The following is a 27967-nucleotide window of genomic DNA, read 5'->3' as shown; positions in this document are numbered from 1 at the left end:
TGGACATTCACTATCGTTAGGAGCTTCCACATTCGGGCTATTTCTAGAACATAAATTGATGTAAAAAAATGTGCTCCATGGGAGTGAAAGAGCCACAGAGAGATCATTCTTAGGCAGCTCTGATCACAGGACATGTGAACAGCTAGTTGTCTTGACTATGCCTGTAGTTACAGATGTCAGAGAACAATGCAGCATTCCTGGGGTCTGTGCTGCTGTCTCATTGTCTTTGGAGAGTTTCACAGAATCAGATCTTCCCCTGATTATCACACATAGATGTGTGTTTTCAGAACAAGTGCAATAAAATAACCATGAACAAAGCTCCAGAACAGTTATTTATTTCCACTCTTCAAAACAAAATTATTTCATTCTTACATACTACCCACTCATCCAGTTCATCTTTTTGCTACTGAAACTGTAGCTATTTACATAGTTATACTTTAAATACATTTCCAAAGAGCACAAAATTTAATGATGTCACTTTTCTATTTCTATTTATGTTATCTCCTAAATATTAGTGTAATGTGCACAGTATTGAGAGGAACTAAGTAGTGTGTCGATAACATTATGAATCTGCATGAAGTGTCTGTGAAGCTGAGATTTGTAATTTTATTCTCACAAAATGTTGTAACTTGAAGCAAAGCTTTGCACATAAACATAATGTATTAGGTATGTTTCTGTTACATAAATTTTACAGCCAACATGTAATAATTTGAAACAAACTCTCACTAACTGAAAATGATATTGAAGGACACCTTAACCTGCTCTCTTTAGTTGCACTTGTAGTCATTTACAGTGTGGGTACTTAACCTCTGTCTTCAGTTTTAGTGATGTGAAAGGTGGGACAGAATAATTTCCTCTTGCACACTTGAATTCTTTTGGCATTTCCACTTTGGTGATGTGTGTTTTGCAATGTCACTGAGTAGGATCGTGGTTGCACAGGCTGATCTCTGACTACGGTGCATGGCAGCGTGTTGCTGTATCATCTACTAGATGAGAGAATAGGATGCTGAAAGCAGAAAATGAAATGCATTAAGGAAATGGAAAGGATGCCTAACTGGAGCAGCCCATGCTGCGTGTGGTCTCAAGTTTTATAGTTTTATTATTTGACTCAATAATGATTCCTAATATTTTGCACCCATCAAAAATCTATCTTTTTCTGTTGATATCTCTTCACATGACTGGGAATAACAGCTGACCTTCATCTTTTGTGCCCTTATACTTAAGAGTATATTTATGCTTTGCTAGAAGAGAATGTACAAATAAAATTATTTTTTAACAAGAATGGAAAAATCTAAATGATTATTTTTGTTTGACCTTATCTTAGCTACTACAGATGTTTCAGAATTCTCGGTATTTTAGTAAGGCTGCTGTGAGATATTCCTACATCATTTTGCTTTGTGAGCAAACATTTGCAGTGCACAAGTTAAAAAAATAAAAATAATAATAAAAAATTACTATTTTGCTTCTTCACTCACATTTTCTTATTTTTTAGAAGGCAGGAAATGTGACTCTGTTCTGAATAGGTCATTGAATTTTTACCTCACACAATTTTGTGAATATTTAAGTCACCTGGTTAACAGAAAATCAGTGGGTTCACAGATTTTTTTTTATTATTATTATTATTATTTTTTTTTATTTCTACTTTGATTAAAAGAAGTTTAAGAAAGTACATCAGTTGGTGGCTGTGAATTAAATGAAACATTTTTTAGCAGCTTGTGTAACCATGATGCAGCCAAGAGTCAGGTGTGCCATGTACAGTCCTGTGCCCAAATTAGCATGGCCATATTAGCAGGTGTTACTGAATGAACTCTGACTCCTTAGAAGTTCAGAATGATGCTTCTTTGTCTTTTATCTGCCTGATGAAAAGCAAATAATTTGCATTTCTGATTTGCATCACATAAATCTTCTGTAATTTTTCCCTACAGATTTTCCACATGACCTATGATCTGGCCAGTGCTGTGGTGAGAATCTTTAATCTAATTGGAATGATGCTGCTGCTTTGCCATTGGGATGGTTGTCTTCAGTTTTTAGTACCATTACTCCAGGATTTCCCACCAGATTGCTGGGTGTCCCTAAACGGTATGGTTGTAAGTATTGTTCATTTTTCATTGTGCTTTCTAAACTTTATCTTTCTAAACATTTAGCCTCAGACTTAAGTGCAAAAACACATGCATAGTAAGACAGTACCTTGAAACGTACTCAAGGTTATTTAGGGGTTTTGCTGGCTTGCTTACTAATAAACAAAGGTTAATTTTGTAACCCTCACCACCAACAATACTAAGCTGACACACTGTCAGTAAATGAACCAGAAAATGTTTTCAGTGTAGAGGCCATTTAAATTACTTTATTAATCCTCATTCCCTCAAAGGAGTCACTGTAAGACATTTGGAAATAGTTCACTAGTGTTTTCAGTTCAGTTTTTATTTTCAGAAGGTTATGGATGTTGATTTAATCTTTGTTATTTTCATCTAATGTAGTCCTCTGTTTGTTCTGTAAATAACTTCTGGCTATGTCATTAAGTCCTTTACCAAATTGCTCCTAACTGTCAGGATGAGTTTTTTTCTGAGTACAGGAAATACAGAGATACTTCTGTAAATCACACGCTTGTGTGTGTGTGAAAAGAGAGTTCAAAGAGAAAACTTCCCTATGTCTTCTTCATAGGGAAGGTTAATGGTGTTCTGCTTGTTCAAAATATTCCTTGAAGAATTAAATGTTTTTTCTGAGGCTGGATGATGAATCAGGTAGACTTTTTTCATAGAAAATACATGGATAAAGTTGTTGAAATGTGTCTGTACCAAACAGAAAAAGTCCCAATCAGCTGTCTCATTGATCAATTGAAGCACAGAATCACAGAATCATCAAGGCTTGAAAAGACATCCAAGATTATCTAGTCCAGCCATCCATCTGCCACCAATATTTCCCCACTAACCATGTGCCTTAGTATGAAATTTAAATGTTTCTTGAACACTTTCAGGGACAGTGACTCATCCATGTCCTCGGGCAACCTGTTTCTACAATTATTAAGATACCTTTACTGTAGATGGGCAACTTGTACAGTCCCACGTATTCCTATTGGAAAAACATAACAATATTTGTTCCTTTAGGAGTGTAACACTGCCTAGTACTGCTGGAGCTTGGTGACTAACACTGTCAGTCATACAGACAAGCATTTGCAGTCATTGAATGACATATTTAATGATAAGCAGCATGTTTGCTGACACCTCGCTGTGCAGCTTTGTAAAAAAAAAAGTGAAAAAGTGACATATCTTCACAAATGGAGTTGCTACGGTATAAGTAGGTCACCAGGATGCTGACTGGCACGTTTTTACATTCTGCTGCATTGTGGGTTCTGCTTCATAACATCTTTCATTCACATTCAGTAAGGGTACATTTTCTACCAATTTCCTAAAGATCTGGATAAAAATTAATCTAGAGACTGAAAGGGAATAAGTGTTGGTTTATGCTTAACTGAAGTATTTACCTTTTTATGAATGCTTAAATATTACATTCTTCCATAAGAGTTACATTTGACCCTAGAAATCCGTGCACATTCTTAGTGATATCTTTCTGCCTGCCCACAATCAATTTTCTCATAGAAATATTTCTGTCTCCTTACTGGCCACATGCTCTTGGAATGATCCTTTTGGAAAGCTATTTTCTCTGACAAACTTGCTGCTATTAAAGAACACTGAACAGTGTGGGGCAATCTGAACTTTTGTTGATGGCCCCAAAGGACCAACATTGTAAGGAAGAGAAGACCTTTATCTACCTCCATCTATTGCACCTTTCTGTCAATGCATTCTCTTTTACTCAAAGATTTCAGCACAGTATTCTGTAAAGACAATTATAAATGAATTTGGAGTTTGTGGCAAATTTCTGAGTCAAAGAATTCTGGAATATGTGGGTGATCTGAAAGTAATGCCACCCATTTCCATGGAGTCTGCAACAGATGCAAAGAGAACAGTAACACTACTTGATAGGGTAAATCCTCAGCTACAAAGCATCATTTTTCAGAATAGTCACCACCCTTAGCTATGCACTGTGACCAGCAATGAACAACAGCTTGCAGGCACATTTGCAAACATCTGCATGGCCATCCAGAACGCGGCTTGTCTTTCAGATTGTTGCTGCCACTGCTGAAAAGCACCACCAGGTCACTGTGCTCTGTTTATTCTCCATCAATGCTCAGCACACATCAGTGAATGTCAATGGGTGCTAATTTTTCTGCATTAAAGAATTCAGTTCCACTCCTTTTCTTCATACACTCCTCCATGTCAGACATTATTGTGTCAGACTGCCCTTTGCTGCCCTCTGTCACATGTCAACATAATGTAACAGGATATTGGAGGGAAGGTTTGACATACACTGCCTTATAACCAACATGTCCCTTTGATGTCAGAAGCCAACAGAATAGCATAGGTGATATTCCTTTTGGAGCAGCCCTTGCACACCTGTTCTGAAAAAGGCAAAATTACCCACCTTTGAGTTTCAATCTTATTTTCAGTAGAGAGGGTTTTTTGTTTGTTTGTTTGGTTGGTTGGTTTTGTGGGCATTTCCAGGTACTCAAACTGTTGCTCCCTCAGGAAAAGAAAAATAAATAAAAATAAAAAAAAAAAATTAAAAAATCACATGGGCTGATAGGATAATACAATAACTTTGTTTTGAGGTAATATTTTAACAGTTACTGATGGTGAACATAGACTTGAAGGCTTATTCTTAAATATATATATGCATCATCAATTTTTCAGTACACAACACAGCCGCTAGTCAGTTGCAAGCTAAAGTTTTAACAGATAATGTGATGGTGAAGGAAGTAAAGATTCCAATCTGCCTCTACAATCTATGCAATCTAGCATACTCTTCTATGGTTGCATTCTGTCTTATACATTCGTTGCTTCAGACTGCAGATCACAAGAACATCCTCTAAAAGTCTTCTGGAAACATTCTTTTCTGTAGGAGATAGTATGAGAAAGTTTTCAGATTCCACAGGCTTACTCACATTGTGCTACTAGGAAGAGGAAGGTTAAATTTAATGTCAGAAAGGAACAGAATAATGAAATCAAGCCTGCTGCCTCTCTGAACAATTACACCGAATGAAATTAAAGAGAAGCAAACCAGTGGATTTTCATCTTTGAAAGAATGATTAAAAATGTCAGAATGGACCACTAGATTGACTATGAAATGAAATGGAAAGTCTTCTCTTTGAAAGGAAATAAGATGGCCTTTGGCTGGTACTGAGCCAACCTTGACCAAAAGTAGTTCAGATCACATTGGGATGTTATCCTCAGTAATAATGAACTCAGATGTTGTATGTACTCCTTGTATTTCTTGGCCAATTCTTAGCACTGTCATTCCTGTTATGAAAAGAAAGACAGAGCTGGTATCTTTCCTTAATTTTTCTAGTTGTGATCCCACCTGCCCACTTTTATATCATTACTGCCATTTCATTTCACTGAGTTTTTAAAAGCTTAGTTAGAAACTGTTTGCCAGCAGGATCCTATGCTCTTTTAAGATATCCATGCACTTCTTTAAAAATAAGAGACAACAGCATGCACTCTTTTTTTTAATGCTCACTGTAAGTCGTGTTCCAGCCAATCCATTCTGGATAAAACAACAATTAGTGCTGTGAGGTTATATAGTTCTCTGATTCATTCCTTTATCTTATTTTACACCAGTATTATGAATTTCATTCCTAAACAAGGTCTTCTGTGAAGAAGTTTCACAAAGTGTCCTAATGATGCTGCTTAATTTCTTCTTGGCTCAGAAAGGCTATTATCTGCAGCTTCTTGTGTGATTTATCCTCAGCTTTCTGATCTGCATTGCTTCAGACTAGTGTACTTCCATAATGACTCATAGACCAAACAGCTTTATCATACCTCAGAGTCTGAGCCAGTTGCTCATTAGAAAATTAGGAGTAAAACTTTCACCTGAGACCAAGAGAAACACAAAAACAGTAAGAATGCTACAGGATCCTCTCCTATGATTAGTCTGTAAAACCCTTCTTCTGCATTTTGTATTCACTTTCAGCTATGGTGAATTGCAGAAACACAGTGTGTAAGTTCCAAATATTGAGCAGTTGTAGCCAGGTCTTGTAAGAGACAGAGTTTCTAAGCAAGTGAAGATGAGAAGACATTTTTGCCACTGATGCCATCTGGCCATCTATGTGTGAAATAAAGAATTGCTTGCTGTAAATCCATTGTTATCGTATTGAAAGTTTGCTCTTCCTTTTTCTGTCACCTATGGTAAAGTCCCAATGACATGTTAGTCCCTGACTAACAGTGTCCGAAGATCCCCAACCTCTCTTTCATGTTTATAAATATAAACATGATAATTGGATGTATAGTTAGGAAAACATAGCAAGGTATTTACCTGAAATTTTCAGATTTTTCACATATAGCAATGTTTTAGTCAGATTAAAATGTAGCAGAGAAGTATAGGACTTAGCCTGAAAACTGCCTTTTTTAAAAGCCAGAAAACTGCAAAGCTTCTGGAAAGAGCATGCTTTACTAGGATTTTTCATGGCAGTCAGACAGTGTTTGCTCAGCAAGAACACTTCAGGTTCTCTGGTTTCTTTGTTATGGCTTTTTCTTACTATTCTTGCAGTTCATTTATGTCAGACTCTGGGTTTGGTGTTTTGTTTTTTTTTTTAGGTTTTATGCTTGGTGGAGGGGGATTTTACTTTATATTAATTCATCAACATCAATGGATATCAGAAATTAGCTTGCAGAACCATACTTTTGACAGCATCACCATTGAAATGAAATGATTCTGGGAATTTCTGTTGTAGAGTCTGAAGGTCCTTCCCTTTATAAAATAAATTGTTTAAATGAATGCTTGATAGTAAAATTCAGAAATGAAGTAGATGGTCACAATTTCTAATGCACTGAGTAGCATGCTAACATAAATTTAATATGCACAAAAACTAGTAATAATGCATCAACTTGAATTTAAAGTCTTAGCATTTCTTAAAAATGAACATCATTTTCAATTACCCAATCACACACTTGAGTGAGATCTCTGCTTTACTCATCTGAGCTCAAGGAATGGGTTACAGTCACAATTATTTAGCACTGGATTTTTCCATTTTGATAATACATTGGCTCAGCACCTCCATCCCTATGGTTAGTCATTGGAACAGCTAATACTCTCCTGAGATTTCTCCACATTTGATATTCATGTGATAATCATCATTTAGAGCTTCACAAATATTATTGGAACAACTTTTTATTATGTGGCAAGATGTTGTGCAATTTTCAGAGTACTGATTCTTTTGACTTTGTTTGCAGTGATAAGCAATATATGATTATAAAAATCACATCACACAACCCTTAATTGGGTAGTGAATAAGTATGGAACATAAGGGAGTCATGTGGATGCCAGAGGCACTGTGGATCCCTTGAGATATACTACTACACTAGAGTACTTTATACTCATATATTTACGTATATTTATTGCTTTAGTTAGCAAATGCTTCTATAAATAGTCAAAATATTGAAATTAGGTTTCTGAGATTGACTCTGATGAAAATATTAGTGAAGTAGGAATTTCCCAATTCAGACGACTGCTGTATTTACAATACAATTAGGAAATGTGGTAATACTAATAATAACGTTATGTAATCAACATTCTTAGGACAAAGATTTCCCTATTTGGGGAATGTAATAATTATATCTCTTCTAGGATGTGCCATTGTGCAATGTTGAGTTATTGCTGTCTTTGGCACACAGCCTTGACCTATCATCTGATGTCAAGCCACTTTCTGCCTCATCAAGATGACAGAGTAATGCTGCAGTTTGTGACCTATTCCAGTAGGTGAAAGAGGTCATAGCAACCTGTGTTAGGCCAAAAAATAAGATAGCTTAGGAGAATATATTAGTTTATGTGATTTGACACTAGCATAAACTGCAAAGAAAAATGTTGTAGACACACATACAGAAAAGATATGCTTAATGTAGACTGAAGCCAGGTGTTAACAGCAGTACCAAAGCTTTACGCTAAGCTAGCAAGTATTAGAGAAAAGGAGTAGCCGAGGGCATTGTTGATTTAACTCAGTGTGTCCTGATCAATGGAGAGGAAAACAAATCACGTTCTCATTTTTTACAATTGCTGAGGCTTTAAGAAGACCCACATAGGTTTTGGTGTTTGCTTTTCTTTTATCGGGTAGGTGAGGAGGTCATCCATCTTTGCTGGGCTGGAATGCATATACTAATGGAAGAAATAATAACTTGTTATTCTTACCTTCTTGCCTGTAACTGTGTAATTCAACATGCATCTCCTGTACTTTGGGACTGTGTAATCTGACAGTAGATTTCTGATGTGCCTACATAAAAGCAGTCATTAGATTTCCTGTACTTCGTACTTGGTTTAAAATATTTCGTTATTTTTATTTTGTGCATTGTCTTAGTCATTGCTGGCAGTAAATTAATTCTGAATAATAAAAAAGTTCCTGGAGTCCAACCCAGCATCTACACAATATGATTTAAAATTTGTTTCCATTTTGGCTGCTGTTTTTTGATCTAAAAATTATACTCAGTTGTTCCAAACTGTTTTCTTAGCTCTGTGATTTTTTATGTCTTCTTTTTCTGATTATATTATCTTTGTCTTTCAAGCCATGATATATCAGTGCCAGGCAGCTTTGTTTTCTTCTAATAATTTGAACCGTAGCATAAACACACTGGTTTACAGTTTCACAATCAGGCCTTACTGGTTCGCTAAGCTAAAAGGCTTATGATAAATATATTCATCTCCATGACTTACTGACATTGGTGTATTCCCAGGTTCTTAATTGGAGCTCACTGGGCTAATATTGTGTACTAGTTGATATGCAGATCCTTCGGAGTTGAAAAATAAAGGTGAAAAAACATTTACAGAAGGCCTAAACCTTTATAGAAATTTAACACTACAAAGCATTTGTGTCATCCAGGTATCTTTGAATAATATCCATAATATTTGGATTGCAACTTGAACAAAACTGAAATCAGTGCCTCAAAGAAGGTTCTCAGAGCACAGTGCCATCAGCTTTGGAAATTAAAAACTCAAGCGCTATCATAAGCCCTGTTACCTTACTTTACTGTAACTAAAAGCTCAGTGTTTTAGTACTGATGTTATTATTTAATACTGACAGTGACAATTAGTTAACTAGATGTTAATGCTTAGTACTTCTAAATTAGTACGCCCCTGTTTTTAAGTGTTGATTGTAACACTGTGCTACTGTTGAGTTAATAGCTTCTAAGGAGGGAGAATTCTGTAATGAATTAGTTGACTGCCTTGTGTGCTTCTGTTTCTTTCAGATAGAAAGCTGGTCTTCCTTACAGAGGATAAGAATAATGAAACAATTAGTTAGAGGAAGCATGCAAAAGGAAAATGCTGTACCTAATAGAAACTTATTTCCACACTTTTTCTTCATTATCATGAGAGCTGGTAGGAAATTACTCAGATGTGGATTCAAGGAGGGATTTACCCATTTATCATCAAACCATAATTCCCATGTTTTTCCCTGCCTACAATCAACCGAACAACTCATGAATTTTTATTCTGTATCATATTGGGATTGGATTTGGGGTAAATTGTAAATTATGAAATATTTTATGTAATCCTTCAACTTGAAAGACTACAAAAATATGCATGTAATATGGTTAGCTCCAATGTTACATTTGATAGACATCCCAGGGAAAAATAACAGGCTTCATAAAGTGTGTCGTATCCATTTCATTAATAAAAATTGAAGTAGAGCAGAAACACAAGTTGGTTCTATTGTATTTTAGGTGCTTGCATCCACCATGTCCCTCAGAATGAAGACTCAGGCAGTTATATGCACCTCATTGCCAAATACAGTTTCCCTATTGTAAAAGAGGGCACTCCTTTTGTTTAGGAGGAACTGGATCAGGATCTTTTGTTCTGGCTCTGTAAAGGACAGTAAGTGTTTATATGATTGTGGCAGTTTTCCAGGTTCAACTAACATATCCCCGTGGAATGGTTATTCTGAAGCACATCTTCACACGTGGATTCAATCTCCAGGCATTGAACACTTGGAGTATCTATTCTGGAGCACTTTTACCAGAATAAGTCCAGAAGTAGAGAAATCCAACTGAATACCATATATCAAACTGCTCTTCAGCAAATCTGTTTTTTTTCCCATTGCAAATCTATGTTAATGTGCACAGTGTAACTTCTTGATCTGTGTGCTTAAAGGGTGTATTAAAGATTGGCTTTGCACAGGCAGTGTATTGTTGTCAAGGGGTCATTTTCAGCCATGTTACAATCATATTTTCTCAAGGGCACTACTTTTAAAGCTTTTCAGTGAACTTTTTTTGCCATATGAAATTTACACTTTTCACATATGAATGTTCTGATATCTAAAGTACATCTGGACAGAAGTTCTTGCTGAGATGCAATTAGAAATAAAAATTGTCCACCTGAAATTGTGACTCTTTAAAGGCTTACATTTTGCATTAGAAAAGTCAAACCAAGGTACTTTGTTCTCTGTCTGGGTCTGAACTGAAGAACTTTGTATGCCATGCTCTTTAGATTTTCGTCTCTGGTCCATGTAACACTTTTTATACTTCGCAGTGCTGTTTTGTTTTGTTTTGTTTTGTTTTCCTCATGCAAGAAGAGCAGCAATTTTAGTATTTAAAACTTGCTGAGTATTTATTTTAAAGAGCCACTATAAACTGCCATGCAATATTTTGTATATTGCTTTAATAATTTTTTTCTCTTTATCTGGAATGACATGGTTTTAAAAAATCTTCATGACAGTCTCATGTGAACAATGTTGAAGAAGACAGAGATGTATACTGTCAGGTCTAGTTCATTACCACAATTACCTAATTTTTGCACTACTGTTAATACAGTGCTGTGATGTGCTTTGAAGCAATCTCTTTGCTTCACCAATCTAAAATATTCTTTGTCATTTGAATGAGGCCAGAAAATAGTTCCCATGTTCTCTACATATCACTCTTGTATCTTTTCCAGTCTACCTCATGCATCATTTCAATCTGCAATGACACTGAACTTTATTTTAAGATATAGATAGTGGAAAAACATGACACTTTGCTATTTTGAATAATGAAAGCTCCTTTGATATGCTTCCTCTCATGTATTTCCTTGCATAGAGTTATTTTGTTCCTTTCCTCAGACTTAATTCTAAAGGTTGGACCTGAAAAATACATACATGCATACATACATTCATATTGTTAATAAAGTATTCTGTTATTTACATTTGAGGGGGTTCCAGCAGGTGTCTGTATTGCTGAGGAAGTCTTGTGTGTTAGTTTCAATAAATTCACAAAAAGACTGTGTTGAAATTCAAAAAACTCAGAAGCAGGTGCTGTGTTTTTGTTTTGTTTTGTTTTGTTTTTTCCCAGCACTGCAATCATCATGTACTTATTCCTACCTTTAATTATAGAGATGAGAAATAAAATCTGCCCTTTTAAAAACAGAAAGTGTAAAGTTCAGGAAGAGAAAATAACTTTGTAAAATGAAATGAGATTCAACTCACTGTCATTTTAATCCTAATTTCAAAGAAACAAGAACTTCATCAGTTTTTGGTTGGAGTTATGAAGCTGTTTGAAGGTTAGCTAAAACTTGTCTGTATCCATGTGCTTGGAGCTTACAAAACCTTGCTGCTGGAAAAATAAAATAATTGTTGTCATTATTATACTTTGTGCCATTCATAATGTTTTTCTTTCCTTCAGAAGGATGAATGATTTGACTACTTTTAACTGAGTGTATAAGAGTAAAAAAGACTTCATTTGATTATAAATAAATGTGCAATGGATACAGAGAAGATTATCAGATTTTTCAAATCAATTGTCCAAAAAATATGGAGGCTCCAGTTAGATAAAAAATTCCAGTTGTGCAAGTTATAGTGCACTATTTATATGTAAGTATACAATATATCTAAATAGATATGAATATATCTATTTTCATTAGACGTAAATATTGTGGCCCGAATCCAAGAACTCCTGTTGTAACTCTCATTGTGTGCTCTATCCTGTGTAATGCTATAATCCCTATTATAGAGCAAATTATAAGTTAGCATTCTGAACATTCTTCTGATTTCAGCAGATGCCTTTATTTATTTATTTATTTTTCTCTATCTCTTGGTTCTCTACTTGGCTTATTCTACCATGCAGTTGTGCTATGCTTGCATTAAAGCTACTGCACCAGAACTGAATTCATGTAGACAAATCCCCAGCCACTCTCCCAGAGCTCCTCACTGATTTCTGTGAGCCATTACCCATACTGGTAAAACAGATTATCCAAACTGGTAATCCAAAGAGGTGTGAAGAGGCATCTCTGGTCATAAAAATGTAGGGACTCTCAGCAGGGGAGCTGATGGAGATGGTTTTAGATTAATAGGAGCTTAATGCATTTGATAGAAAGAAAGTCTCCCCTCAAGGTGCACCTGCTTTAGCCTTCCTATCTGAACCACTATCTGCAGGAGTTTGGGTGTTGTTTTTTTGCTGACTGTACAGGGAGCCTAGGGACACTCATCACCTAACTTAGCTGTTAAAGTGATTAACCAAAATCAGATTATGTAAAAATTTTTATGTCTTTTTCTGATTATGTGCATTCTTTCAAGCAAAACCCAGAAGGTGGACCGCAGGTTACTGTGGATACCTGGATGTAAATAACTCTATGAAAGGCACTGTTCCAATCATCCTCCATTGCTCAGGATCGTGAAGTTCTTCATGCTCCTCTCTCCCTTAAACATCAACCATAGCCTCCTGCGGCTGACTACTCCCCATGGTTCTTCCTTTGAGCTGAGTTGTCTGCCTCTGTGCTACCCATCTGAGTTAGAACATTTTCATTCTCTGTATGTAGACTTAGGAACCCAAACTCCTTTAAACTTCGCAGCAGGCAGATGTTATATTCACTCCACAGGATACTTTTGAGGATCTTCCTCTAATCAGAGCAGTACGGTTTCATTCTCTGGTGCAGAGACAGGCTTTTCTTACTTATTATGTTACAGTTATGAAAGTACCCCATATGTTTTCTAAGCATACAGTTAAATAGTATTTCTGTTATTCTATGAATAGAACAGCTGTCTTATTGAAACTACTGAGTAGTGAGAAGGCAGGCTGGCTAAGAAAAAATCAGACCCAATGAAAGTTTCTGTTTTAGAATTGTGTTATTCACTATAGTGACTAATTTGTAGAAACAAAGTATAGAAGAATAAAACCCATTTATGACTTGTCCACAGATCTTTACCAATATGACTTATTCTAATGGCATTTTTCCTTTCTTCTTTAGATTATGGAAGTCTTAGTGGAGGTGGGTAATTCAAAACTAGGAATGGTATTTTTGAAATCCTATTTCCCTGATCAGTAACAAAGGGTATATTTATTTGAAAACTATATGCGATGGTGAAAGAAGCTAAAACCCATATGCTCACAGATGAGGCAAAAATAATGCAGTGAAACTATCTATAGAAGACCAAACATGAACTGAGAATTATGCATTAGTGTTTTTAGTGCACCTTACTTTCAGATAAGTAATGAAAGAAAGCTTGGAGGAAGCATTAGGAAGGTGGGCAGAGAAAAGAAAAGAAGACAGTAAGGTAAACCCTCCTTATTCTTTGTATCATAGAACTAAGGAAACATATCTAACATCGATGTGCACTTTGTCTCTCTCAAGAGATGCCAAAACCCAAGTGGAAATCTTTGGATGTTTGTTTTATAGTTTATACAGCACAGCATTTTACCAATATGCTTAAATAAGTCTTGAGAGCTACACAAGTATGTACGGCTGCATTCAAGTTAAAGATTTGGCTGCTGAGTGCGCATTCACGTTGGATTTCAGGACTAACTCAGCGGACATGTAAAGTCCAACCCACAACCTGTCCGGCTGCTTTTCAGAGTGCTAAGAGTAGATGCCTGAGAAAGATCTATGCAAAGCAAGCACTGAGTTCCTTTTGTCATGTGATCAGCTTTAAGAAATTTGCAGCTAGAGAACTTCTAAAGCCAGAGCTGTTATGCTCGTGTGGCTTCACAGCAGGCTTCATGGCCTTACTTTGGAGTCCCTTCTACTGCACCCTACACTGAGGCTGTTTATCTGAGCTTGCTCTGGAGTGTGTGAAGACAGGCTGTATGCTGTGTAGGGAACAGCATTCATGTTCACTCATTTTTGAAAGCATAGGATACGATTTCTCGTGTCTGCTGGTTTTTAAAGTGGGATACACAGCAGCTTCAGAGGTATGACATGAAACAGGTAAACGGAAGAAAACAAAGATATCTAAACGTTGGACAGAGTGAAAAGAAAGACAGCTTTCCCCAGAACTAATTTAATCCACAATATAGTATTGGATATTCAAACTTTAAGATTTGTATGAGTTTTCTCTTCAGTATTTTGAGAGGGAGGACAAAAGACAATGTGTATCACTTTAGCCAAATCACGAAGGCCCTTATTTAGAATTCAGTTCCTGAATGTCTCAAAAAGCAGACAAAATTTGTCTTTAGAGGCAAGACTGGGATGTGGAAGCTCCTTGTGTCTTAGGATTATATGAGGTTATATGGGTGTTTTGCCAAGCCCTCCAAGGTGTGTATAAAAGCTTCAGAATGGAAGAAGGATATGTGTTACTTCCATCCCTCTCAGAGTGTAAATGGTGAATGGTGACTTGGTACCCTAGAGTTAGGACATTCTTCTAAGATTCAGGTTAACCTTCCTCTGGTAGAAGAAGGGAATAAATTTTTAACAGTTCACTCAGTCATATTTTTTCTAGTCAATAGATATCACTTAAAGAGAAGGCCTTACTGATGTCATCAGTCTGGACTTCAGTAAGGCTGCTGAGACTGTCCCTCACAATATCTTTCTCTTCATATTGGAAAGATGGATTTGACAGGTGGACTATTTAGTGGACAAGGAACTGGTTTCAAGATCGTACCCAGAAAGTGATGGCCAATGGCTTAACGTACAGACGGAGATCAGCTATAACTGGTGTCCTTCAGGGGTCGTACTGGGACCAGTGCTCTTTAATAACTTCATCAGTGACACTGACAGTGGAATCGAGCAACTTTTTTGGTGACACCAAGCTGTGTGTTGCAGTCAGCACACCCAAAGAATAAGATACCATCCAGATGGACTTAGATGATGGGCTTAGCAGGGAGCCCAGGAGAATATAATGAGGTTCTACAAAGCCAAGTGCAAGGTATTGCCCCTGGGTCACGGCAAACCCCTGGTATCATACAAGCTGGAATACAAAGGGAAGGAGCTCAGCCCTGCAGAAGAGGACTCAGTGGATGGTAACCTGGACATGAACCAGCACTGTACCCTTGCAGCCAGGAAAGCCGACTGTATCCCGGACTGCATCAAAATGAATATTGTCAGCAAATTGAGGGAGGTGATCTTGCCCTCTCTACTCAGCACTGGTGAGGACTCACCTGGAGTACTGTGTTCAGATGTGGAGTGTCGGTGCTCAGTCAAGTTAGAGAGCTCTCTTAGTTCCTTGTAGCATCAGAATAGTGTGTCTTTATTGTGTTCAGCATACATCTTATATACCATTCACTTACAAGCAAGACATTCCTGTTCCTCAAACAGTTCCTCTAATCAGTTAATTGGTCCCAGCTTCCCCCAAACAACAGTGATAAAGGATGAAAGGTTTCTTAAGAGTAACAGGATCAACAATGCATATCAATAGAACCTCCTGTCTACCCATGGATGCAAACACACACTGCTTGCTCTTTGTCTCACACTCTGGTCTTCCAGGGTTTCACAGTGATAAGGTCTACCAAAGAGTCTGATAAGCTCTTTGGTGACTTGCTCACAGTTACATCTACCCCCACAGTGGAGTCCTCAGTACAGGAGAGATGTGGACCTGTTGGAACATGTTCAGAGTAGGACCACAAAAATGATCCAAGGGATAGAACACCTCTCCTATGAAGACAGGCTGAGAGAGCTGGGGCTTTTCAGCCTGCAGAAGAGAAGGCTGTGAGATGACCTGAAGTCAGCCTTTCATTATTTAAAGAGCAGATGTAAGAAGGAACGGAACAGACTCCTTAGTAGGGTCTATTGTGACAGGACAAAGGGATCTGTTTCAAACTAAAAGAGGAGATATTTCAACTGGGTATCAGGAATTTTTTACAGAAAGTGTGGTAAAGCAGAGGAGCAGGTTTCCCAAAGAGGTGGTGGATGTTGCATCCTTGGATGCATTCAAGGTCATGCTGAAGCAGGCTCCGAGCAACCTGATTGTGCTGTTGGTGTCCCCATCACTGGCCAGGGAGTTGGACTAGATGGCCTTCAAGAGTCCCTTGCAACTAAAACGATAGTATGATTTTGTGATTTTGTGCATTGGTTTCAGGTTGATAGATCATTTTCTTTTCAGTTTATTATTTTGGAATTCCTTTCAAACACTTAGAAGTACTTGCAGTGTTAGGGCATTTGAATGTAAGAGCATGTCATCAGCGAAACTGGTCCAGTGATTCCATCAGTGAATTCTGACTTCTCAGAAAAAGAAAAAGCTCTGATGTAGATCCAGCCTTGTTACTTAGGCACCGAGATTTACTTTTTGCGTAGAGCCAAAGTAAAATCTCTGCTGCAAAACTGCTTTGCTTCCTGCCGTCGTCATTCCATAATAAAATAATGCACAGCTATTTGTAGGACATAGTATTTGATGAAGGACTGTGATTTACCAGAAACACAGATCAGCCCTCTGGAGGTCTCAGATATTTAGTAAGTTAATTTCCTGAAGAACTGTAAACTAACCAGATGTAGCCTGAAGTCTCAAAGGTATCACTTTAGGAAACAAACTGAAAAAGTGACAAGAAAAGCGCTGCTTTCAATACCAGCTAGGAGGAAGAAAGCATAAAAACTGCACCACATCCCTGCAGTAGGAGTTATAGTAGTTAAAGAAAAAAGAATATATCACAGAAGGCTAAGGAAAAAATATTTGAATTTCCCTATGTAGTACCAAGCGTTGTGTTGCCTCGGAAATAATCTGTTCTATAAAGCACTGGAACTCATGAATCCTAGTCCTGACTCTTATGCCAAATCACTTTGATTAGTTTTTAAGCAGATTAAATCAAGTTGAGGCCTGGTGTAGACACATTTGCCATTCTGAGTAGATGATATTAGTATCTTTTAACCTACTTTGACCTGAAGTGAAATATATATATATATATATATATATATATATTTATATATATATATATATATTAATTTTCTTAGGACATGTTTCTTAAACACTTATAAAAAAGAAATATTTTGCTAGTTTATGTTTACATTGATCAAGAATAAAAGTATTCTTAATGAAATCAGGCTTTCTGTATTATGAGACGTTCTTGGTGAGAGATCATTGTGATACTATGATTTTGTGCATAGCTGTCTATCTACCTTTCAACTTAAATATCAAATTTTCATATCCTATTCTTAATAAAAGCCTTTTCTACTACTTACTAAGTTAGTTGTTGCTTTTACTGTTTTTATATAGCTTCAAAATCCCTTTGATTCAATCTACAGTAGTAGCTAAAAATTCATTGCAAAAGAGATTTCCTTTCCATTTGTCACATATTTCGAATCAGGTGCTTCACATAATTTACCATCTAGTTTGACTAGGTCACAGAATGTAAAGATGTGGTTTCTTCTGATGATTTATCTTTTCTGAATTGGTTGCAGATACTGTCAATGACAATTTTATGCTACAGTTTTTAGTAAGTGGTATCCTGTGGAGTCACGAATCAGGTTTATATCACTTCACTCCTTCAGCCATCTCCCAGAATGGCTCTATATTAAGCTCACATTATCTTCTGACTGTTCTTGACTATCAGATAACTACTGCTGAAAATTCAAAGCTTTTCTCCATGGCTGCATTATAAAAGCATTTCATAAATGGCTTGATTCAGTGCTTGAGGCTTGTTAAATAAACAGCATTTTGCATCAAATCCGCTCCCTTTCACTATCTGAAAAGAGCAGAAAAAGAGCAGAAAAAGAGATGTCTTCAGTGCATTCTGAAATTTTCAGTCTCCTGACCTTGCAGGATTTTTAAATTCTTTCATTAGGCGTGCCATTGTTTTGACTCTTTTTCCCCTCTTTTTTGTATTCTTAATGTTAAAGTACTTATCTCTGTGATGCCTTGCTTACCCAGTTAAGCAGAAACCTGTAGATGTGTTTACTTATTTTAATCAATTATTGTGACTGCATAATAATTACTCTGTATTTACTTGCATTACAACATTACAACAAATAGCCCCTTCGTGAACACTTCTGAATCTGTTCCAGTCAGTCTCTCTTTTAAAATGAGGTTGCAAAGTTTATTTCAGGATCAAAAATAGTGTGATAAGAACTTCACCAAAAATTGAGTGTGTTGTGACTAACTCAAAGGTCTTCATAACATTATTGTATTGTTTGGTAAATTTTGGGGGGAAAAAGAAACAGTAGCTCTGAGGACAAAACTCAACATGGAATGGCATGCTAATGAAAGAAAGAAGAGATGCTCTCTGGTGGTATTATTGCTACTAAAAATGATGCCACCTAAAAGCTTTGAAGGCAAAGGTATACAAAACCAGCCGCAAGTGACAGGCAAGGTCTAGAGCACACATATGTCACCTTGCAGAAGCAACTTGTGTTCTTTGTGAGATCTTGAAGTAGCTGGAACACAAACCGTCTTAACTGCAAACTTCTATGGTGCATTCTGATCTCTCTCTTTTCATGCAGGGATCTTAGACAGAATAACAGGTATGTTTTGGGAAATTCTTTCATTTTTATCAGTCCCCAGATGTGTCACTGATTTGTTGTCCTGGGGGCTGCATGAACACTGGTAGGTGAAACACGACCGGGCTTGTTTTCTCTCCTGTGAGCTGAAGACAGCTTACCTGTGGCCATTTTCCTGAGACAAGCTGGCCACAAGTGAACTGCTGATCATCCTAGACCTATGCTGTCTTCAGGAACTGTCTGTGAGAATAGCAGTTGGCCCCAGCCAAAACCACTGCTTTCTGAAAAACTGCACACAGTCAATTTAGTGTGAAAATAGTATGAGAATGCTTCCTAGTAGCATTAGACTTTAAGTGGGAAAAGCAGACAGAGCCTATGCTTTTAACAGACCTTGCTTTTTTTTTAATGCTTCCTGAACAAAAATTCTTATGTCTGCCAAATCTTGACTACAGCTTCTTTAAAAGTTTCTTATTAAAATAATCCTTTGGAATGGAATATTATTTTAATGTGAATCACGTGTTAGGAACATCCTTTTGTCTTTTGGGTTCATTTAGAATCTTTTTTTCGGTTCAGTGACCTGAAAAAAAAGGATGAATCCGAGTGGACTAACACAAAGGCAAAAGAAAAAAAGAACTTTTCCCAGCAGGTTTAATTTTGTGACAATATGTGTATAGCTGTAAGAATCTACAGCTATACATATATATTCTGTATATGGGCATATACGGATTTACATAGAGCAGCACTGAGCAACGTGCAGGGAATCTTCCTCAATGAGCTGCTTAGCACATGAATGCCTACTGATATGAACCATCATTTTGAAAGCCACTGGCCTACACATGTGAAGATAATAACTCAGATATATGTGCAAGACAAAGCTGTATGCTAAAGACAAATATTTGCTCTTCTCTTGCTTTTAATGAACTTCTATACTTGTTCCACAAAGAAAATAATGAAGCATTACCACAAAAACGTAGTTACTGGGAGATATTCATCCTTCTTGTTTTTAATTGGGACTGATGGATACTTAATTATTTCTCCTTCATCGAGGGAAAAAAAAAAAAATCCAAAAGTGTGTTAAGATTCTGCATGTTTGTTTGATGGCTAGTGCAAAAGACAGAGCACCAAAACATGAATAAACTGTAAAGACAGTAAAGTCACATAAAAACTCTGAACAAAGTAAATATGTATTTACTTTATATTTACTTTATGCTTCTCCAGTCAAACCTTTTTTTTTTTTTTTTTTTTTTAATGTAATGCCAAACACTTAGCACTTAGAAAACTGTTTTCTGCCTGTATTGGTTTTGAAAGTATATGCTGAGTCATCTGCACCATCTGTTATCTGTGCACATATCTGCAAAGACAAATGTTAAGAAGATTCTGAAGACATCTGTTTATTCCACCGGGCTTACCAATTTAGGGCTTTTTGTTGTTGTTGTTGTTGTTTTTCTCTTTTAAATCACACAGACATACAAAATTCCTAAAACATATTCTTATTCCTGGCAGTTCTTGAGATTGGTAGAATAGCAGTAGGGTATTTAGTCTTCCAAGTCTGATCCCACCTTGCTTTTGTTTACTAGTCCAAGGAAACAAGAGATTCTTAGCAATAAAAGCTATGCTGGTATAGATTTTGTGTGACAGTACATTCTCTATTGCATGAGTCTAGGAAAAAAAAAAAAAAAAAAAGGCATTGCAAAGCCTTTCCCTGACTGCCTTGGTTATTTGTTCTGGTATTAAAAGAACTTATTTGAAAGTAGAAATAATGTGATATTGTTTTGCTGTAAATTATTTTCAATCCAAGGTACTGTAGGAGCCAGAGAAAATTATGCAACTGATGTACAACAATGTATGCTGTATATCCACATAGAAACATAGTGGTGGATAAATTATTAAATTCTAGTGATGTTTGTGTAACACATGTACAACTTAGATAACACTGGCAAGTTACTGCTAATGGACACAACTTGTTTTCTGAAATATGAGATCAGAACCAGAATTTGAAGATGTGTAGATACCAATTTCAAAGCAAGGTAAACTTGAAATCGATAAAGCTTTTTGGCAAGTTCAGTCTAGATCTGCCACTGGATTTATAGGACACAGTATTTGATAGGAAATACATGTTGCTTTCTCTAGTTCTGTTTGAAATACTAGTTAAAAGTGCCCTAAACAAGAAAGTGTAAACATATCTTAGCATACTTCCTTGATTAGTTAAATAATATTTTAAATTGTTATTCAATTTAAGATATCTTTAAGAAGCTGTTGGAAATAACAGCTTGCAGGTAAATACCTAGAAATAATAATGTTAATACCTAGAAAAAATAATGTTAGATTCACAGAATCACAGAATGGCCTTGGTAGGAAGGGACCTCAAAGATCATGAATCTCCAACTTCCCTGCCAGGAGGTTAGGGTTATATAAGATACATATACAATTAAATCAAATTCCCTTTGGAAAAGATGCAGTTCTTTGAGTAATTTTGACCATCAGTGTATTATCTCCTCAAGGTTTTAGGGGGCTTTTCTTGGAGACTGTGCTGAAAGATACTATGCCCTTCCACATTAGCAAGGAAGCTTCATGCTGTCTTTAACCTTTAAAGCCACTAACAGCTTTACATTCATTTTCTGCAATTACTTTCTGTGATAATGCTAAAACCAAAGGTTTTTTAGGCTGCATAGATACCTCCACACTAGTTAATAAAAGCTGTCAGGTTCTGAGCACTGGCATAGAACTAGGACAGGAGCTACTTACAGTGTCTATATTATTAATCTTATTTGGGTTTCAGCACGGGCTGGCCTAGAAGTGGTTCATTTCCCAAACTGCTCCCAGGTAGACCTGATAAGACTTGAGAGAGTGCTACCTGGCTCCATTCCAGGTGTTCTTCTAATGATAATCAAAGTTCCAGAGTTTCAAGAAGCTTTTTAATACATTGTAATTTTCTAGTATAAACTCGGACTATTCATCTCCTGTCAATATTTATATCTGTCTTCACTAGGTTATATCTCACTTGCTTTCAGGACAGCATAAACGCAATGCTGGCTATGCACGGATGAGTTCAGTTGACTGCAAGGCAAGCTCTTGTAGGGAGAGGCTACTGTCCTACTCCTGCTGCAGCTCTGGGAGGAGAACTAGGAGTCTGAGTCAAAGGTCCCTGTAGAAACCACTTCACTTTATTCCTAAGTCAATCCTTGCTTCAGTTATAAAGCATGCCCTTGTAAACTGAGAGGACAGTTTCTGTGACCCACACAGTGACTGTGATGTGACTGGAAAAAAGAACTGAGTAAAAAATTTGAAAACCAGCATTATCTGCAATAGTCTGCCTGTTAAGATTGATTTCTAAATCAGTTTATAATATAGTTCAAGTGTATAGCTGTGGGAAGATAAGCTGTGCCTTAGAGAATGACTACAGTAATGGAGTGGAATTGATTTGTCTGATGACAACTAAATTTCCTCTTGGAAACCTCCATAGATTCCAGTAAAATAGAAATTCTTTCTTGATGCTCAGAAAAAAATAATTTGCTTTTATTTTCGTCCCCTGGAAGTCACCATGTAGCCTTTTTGTGATTTACTTGTTATAAACAGAGAAATTGATATTGCAAAAAAGATATTTGTAGCAGGTTTGTGTGAAATAGTGAGACACAGAAGAGTGCCCTGTAGTGCAGGAAGAGGCACGGAAACAGACCTCTAAAGATCAGAAGTGCCATGTGATGAATGTGTTCTTTAGGATAAAAACTGAATTAACGTATGTTCACACAAAACCACTGCAAATGATCCGTTATCACTGGTTTCATAAATCCAAAGATTTCTTAATGTCATCAAACTAGATTATGTAATCAATCCTTGGATAAACAGCTTTGCTGTTTCTCACAATTACAGTTTTTAATAGTTTTTCCAATTTAATGTCATTTCATTTAAAACATTTTAAACCGATTACTGCTAATCTGGAACCACTGATCAACTCATTGTCAACTAAGAAATTAAAAGCCCTTTTTTACTGATTGGTTGCAGAGTTTTTTCAGTTCATACAGTGGTGTGTTTTTTGAAAGCTATTCATCAAAACAAAAGTATTACAATTTAAGGAAACATTTGACACACGTGTAAAAATATAAATATTTCATAGTCGTATCAAAGAAAAGCTGGATTTGTAAACACTGGTCTATTTCATGGGATGGGCTTCATTAACTCAGGGATACTGTCTGTGAATGCGTTATGTAAAAACTGCCTTGTGCAATTGCAGTTGCAAAAATGCAACTTGCAAGTGCACAAATGCTTCTTAATAAAAGTAGAAGCAGGCTAATAACAGTGGAATGGTCACTTCTTACTTTCTTACAGAAAAGAACAGCATGTCTGAATTGGGTGGTAGGAAATTCCAACCTCTTGTATTGAAAAAAAGTTGGAGATGCTTCTGCCAAGCCCTTAAGTTATACAACACAAATTAAAAAATACTGAAAGTTATTTTATATATGTGTGTGTACATGCTAACACTGATACTTCCATGATTTATTTATAGAGTTTGACATTACCAGTAACTTTTCTTTCTAAGTGGTTTTTATATCTACGATAAATTAGTGCACAACACAAGTAACTGCACTGAAACTTGCACCCTCCACACTGGTATTTTTTCTCATCATCCTGAAGAAAAGAACCATAGAATTGTAGAATTACAGAATGGCCTGAGCTGGAATAGAACTCAACGATCAAGTTCCAAGTCCCCTGCCACAGATCAGACTGTACGAGATCAGATTGCTTAGGGCCCCATCCTATATGGCCTTGAACACCTTCAGCAAAGAGGAATCCACAACCTCTCTGGGCAGGCTGTGCCAGCCCGTCACCATCCTCTCAGTAAAAAACTTTCCCCTGACAACTAATCTAAATCTCACCTTACTTAGTTTGAAAGCTTTCCCCCTTGTCCTATCACTATTTACCCTTGTAAAAAGTTTATTTCTTTCATGTCTATAGACTCCTTCTAAATACTGGAAGGTTTCAGATAGGTCTCCCAGCTGCCTTCTCCTTACTAGGCTGAACAAGCCCAGCTCTGTTAGCCTGTCTTCACAGGAGAGGTGCTGATCATTTTCATGGCCCCCTTCTGGACCCACTCCACCATCTTCACATCTTTCCTGTGGAGGGGACCCCAAAGGTGGATGCAGATGCCTTCCTTGTCCTGCTGGCCACCCGTCTTATGATGCAGCACAGAATATAGTTTACCTTCTATGCTGCCAGTGCACACTGTTGTGTCACATCAACCTTACTTCCCAAGTAGTATTTAATGTACTTTTCACTGTGCCTTTTATACTTTTGGTAGAAAGCACTGCTTGCTGGTTGCTTTTCCTCATCTCCATTTTCTTATTCTTTGCAGTGGTATTTTACTTAAAATAGTAATTTAATGACTTGGAGTGAATGTCAGTCAAGAAATGAAATTCCCCAGGCAATGGATTAAATAAAAGATTTTAACATAAAAATATAATTTAAATAAAAGAACTTTAATTACAAATTATCAGACCAGAGATATGATAGAAAAGAGTCATAGACAACATGGAAATCAGCATTTTTTAATTATTATTATTTAATATTTGTAATAGTTAAAAGCAAATTTACAGGAGCAAGATAAGTTGCAGAGTGGATCCCTGAAAGAACTTAAGTTCTGATCTTAATATCTCTTGAATAGAGCGGGTTTAGTAGTATTACTGTAGTCTTAAGAACAGCTTATTTTTTTTCCCAGCAAGTACTTTATTTTCCTTGATAACTGAAACTTCTAAAGGATTGGTTTGGTTATTAATTATTTCCACTCAAAGAAGATATATACCAGTATCAGAATACATCTTACTTTACTGAGTGTGAGTTGTTTTCATGGGAGTCAGGGAGCTTGGATTGAAATACCAGTACTGACACAGATGCCACTTGAATCTCAAACTGGAAGTGTTTGAGAGAAAGCATCTTTAGTTTTTTTCATTTTCTGATATATATAGAGAGAGAGACAAAAATGAAAGCAGTTTTCTTTATTATGCAGTGAAACCCAAATTTATCAAAAATGTTACTCTAAGTCTTTGTTTGCTAGCACAGACACTGAAAAGTTATTCCTTAACAACACTTACAGCACAGAAGTTTCACCTATAAATACCGACACAGATCACATATGAAAATCTTTAACTTAAAAAATAAAACAAATGTAAATGTGTAAGAAGTACTAATTTGTATATTAACATATTAGTAAATAAATATAAACTTTGTTATCTGCAATCCAAGAGTGATTAGCTTATTTCCTGTTTTGGAGATTTTTTACTTTTATTTTCTGATAAGGTTATAGGCAGGGCATTGAATAGATGAAAAGAAAGGTCTATCAGTAATCTTGGCATCTAAGATGGCAAGAGAGCAAGCACGAGCTTTCTGAGGAAAAAGAAAAAAAGAGCATTTGAGCAAAACTTTCAAAATGTGTCATAAATGTTGGTATTTCACAAATAAATTTTGCACAGAAGTACTGCTGCTGATTTGAAGATTTTTCTAAGTTTGCAGAATTAATATTTTTGGTCTTTTACATTATACAAAATACCAGAAACCTGGTTAATCTCATTGATGTCATCCCAGTTCCTCTTTCTCCTTGTGGTAAATGCTGTGTACTTTACATGCCTCTGAGCACAATTTGTTTTCCTGGGAAATGGATGATCAACAGCTATAAAACTGTTCTCATTTCATTTCTTTGGCAAAGAAATCAGAAATATCTAACCTGGACTCCTCAGGCTTTTTGAAGCATTTTAAAGTGTCTTCTGCTCTCTTGGAATGGCCCCTTTGACTATCCATATGTAAAGCTGCAGATTTGCAAAGCCTCTGAGGGAACCCTCATGTTTTTCTCATCTCCATGAAAGCATTGTTAGAGATGGCTATGTATCAGAAGAACAGGACCCATGGAAACATCATTAAGTATAACAAGACCAACTGACAGGTGCTGCACCTCGGTTGGGGCAATCCCAAACATGAAGACTGGTTGGGTGACTATTAGATTGTGAGCAGTCCTAAGGAGAAAGTCTTGGTAGCATTGTTTGATGAAAAAATTGAACATGATAATGCAATGTTCACTTGCTGCCCAGAAGGCCAACTGCATTATGAAATCACAGAATCACACAATCTTAGAGGTTGAAGGGGATCTCCGGAGATCACCTAGTCCAGTTCCTCTGCTAAATCAAACTTATTATGTTGCACAGGAAAGTTTCTAGGCAGGTCTTGAATATCTCCACAGAAGGAGTCTCCACAGCCTTTTTATCAGCTTGTTCAGCGTTCTGTCACTCACAAAGTGAAGTAGTTCTCATGTTCATATGGATCTTTTTGTGTTCCAGTTTGTTGCTCAGCACTACCAAAAAGAGCCTGGCCCCATGCACTCAACACCCACTCTTGAGATATTTCATAGAATCAAAGCATTGTGGAATGACTTGGAGTGGAAGGGAACCTAAAGATCATCTAGCTCCGAGTCCTCTGCCATGGACAGAGTTGCCACCTGCTAGATCAAGCTGCCCAGTGCCCCATTCAATCTCACCTTGAACAGCTCCAAGTATGGGGTACCTACAGCTTCTCTAGGTAACCCATTCCAGTACCTCACCATCTTCTAAGTAAAAAATTTCCATCTAATATCTAACCTGTATCTCCCCTCTTTTAGTTTAAAATCATGTAAATATCAAACCATGTAAAGAGTCAAACACGTCTAGGTATATTACATCAGTTTCTCTACCTTTCTCTACTGATGCAGCCATTTTTACATAGGCCACCAGATAATTCAGGCATGATCTGCATTTGGTGAAGCCATGCTGGCTGTCTCAGATCACCTCCTTGTCTTGCATGTGGCTTAATGTGTCTTCCAGGAGGATCTGTACCTTGATCTTCCCAGGAGAAGACATAAGGCTCACTGGCCTATAGTTTCCCAGATGTGCTTTTCTACGATTCCTAAAACTGGAAGTGATATTTCCCTTGGGAAAATATATTTCCCAGGGATTTCACATGGCAGTCATGACTTCTGAATATGACATAGAGTGGCTTGCCAGCTACATCAGCCACTTTTTTCAGGACATTTCATCCTGAAGATGCATATCATCAGGTTCCGTATAATTCCGACACATTCAGTCTCATCAGGTGGTCTTGATTTGCTCTTTGCTTACACTGGGAGATATTCTGCTTTCCCAGCACCCTCCAAGAGGTCAGGGGATGTGACAGATGTGAGAAACAATGGATACAATTAATTTGTGGAGTACCTCAGCTTTCTCTGTCTTTCTCCCTTCTCATTTCTCTGAGATGATATACTCTCCTTGGCCTCTCTCTCCTGACCATTGTACCTTAGAATCCTTTATTGTTATTTTTCACATCCCTTGCCAAGTTCATTTCCATCTGCAACTTGGCTTTCCTGATCCCATCTCTGCATGTCCAGACGGCATCCCTGTATTCTGCCCAGGCCACACATCCCTGCTTCCACATCCTGTCATTTTCTGTCTTATCCCTCAGCTTAATTGGCAGGTTCTTTTTCAGTCATCGCAGTTTCCTTCCTCCCCTCCTTGATTTCTCACATATGGAGTTGGAGTGCTCTTGAGCTCTCATAAAGGCATCCTTACAGGTCTGGCTCAGTTCCATTCCTTTGACCCTAAAGACAGCTTCTCAGGGGTTCTTTCCAATAGTATTTTTTAACTGGTAGTCAGGTCTTCTAAAGTTCAAGGTCCCACAAACTCAACCAGAGAATCATCTTTACCACCCAGACTACCTCTCTTAACTTCTTTAACGAGGTCATTTGTATTGCTGAACAACAGAACCTCTGGTTATTTTGTCTAATACCTGGACCAGGAAGTTACCCTCAATGGACTCCAGGAGAGTCACTGATTACTTGCAGCCCTCCATGTTGTTTTTCCAGCAGATATCAGTCATTTAAGTCCCCATCAGGATGAGAGACTGTTATCATGATACTTCTTGTAGCTGAAGCAAGAAGCTCAACAAGATATTCAACAGGGTCTTCTTGATCAGGCAGCTAGTAGCAGATCCTGACCACCAGATGTCCCTTATCAGTCCAGTCCCTAATTTTAACCCACAAGCTCTCAACCTCTTCATGGCAGTTTTTTAGAGGCAGCTTTTTGCAATCCATGCAGTTCTTAATATAGAAGGAGAATCTTCCACTCTCTTGCCCTACATATCTCTTCCAAAATGCTTGTAGCATTCAAACGGTTGTGCGATTCACCTCACGTTTCTATGATAGCAATTAGGTCATAGTTTTCTAATTGCACAATGGCTTCTATCACCTAATGTGACAATGTGAGTCCAAGACTTTGTCATAAGAAGTGTAGTCCTATGTAACAACAGGATA

At 37.1% G+C, this 27967-nt stretch overlaps 1 protein-coding gene across 1 annotated transcript in view; it reads left to right on the top strand.

The window, feature by feature from the left end:
- HCN1 (hyperpolarization activated cyclic nucleotide gated potassium channel 1) overlaps positions 1-27967 on the top strand; it is a 195462-nt gene that overhangs the window by 96592 nt on the left and 70903 nt on the right. Inside the window, exon 3 of the mRNA XM_072360351.1 lies at positions 1926-2087. Within this exon, the coding sequence (XP_072216452.1) occupies positions 1926-2087 (162 nt within the window). The remainder of the gene's footprint in view (positions 1-1925; positions 2088-27967) is intronic.

The sequence above is a fragment of the Excalfactoria chinensis genome, chromosome Z (assembly GCF_039878825.1).
Source record: "Excalfactoria chinensis isolate bCotChi1 chromosome Z, bCotChi1.hap2, whole genome shotgun sequence".
Lineage (NCBI taxonomy): Eukaryota > Metazoa > Chordata > Aves > Galliformes > Phasianidae > Excalfactoria > Excalfactoria chinensis.
The sequence above is the reverse complement of the archived record's forward strand: the minus strand, read 5'-3'. Positions and strand labels throughout refer to the sequence as shown.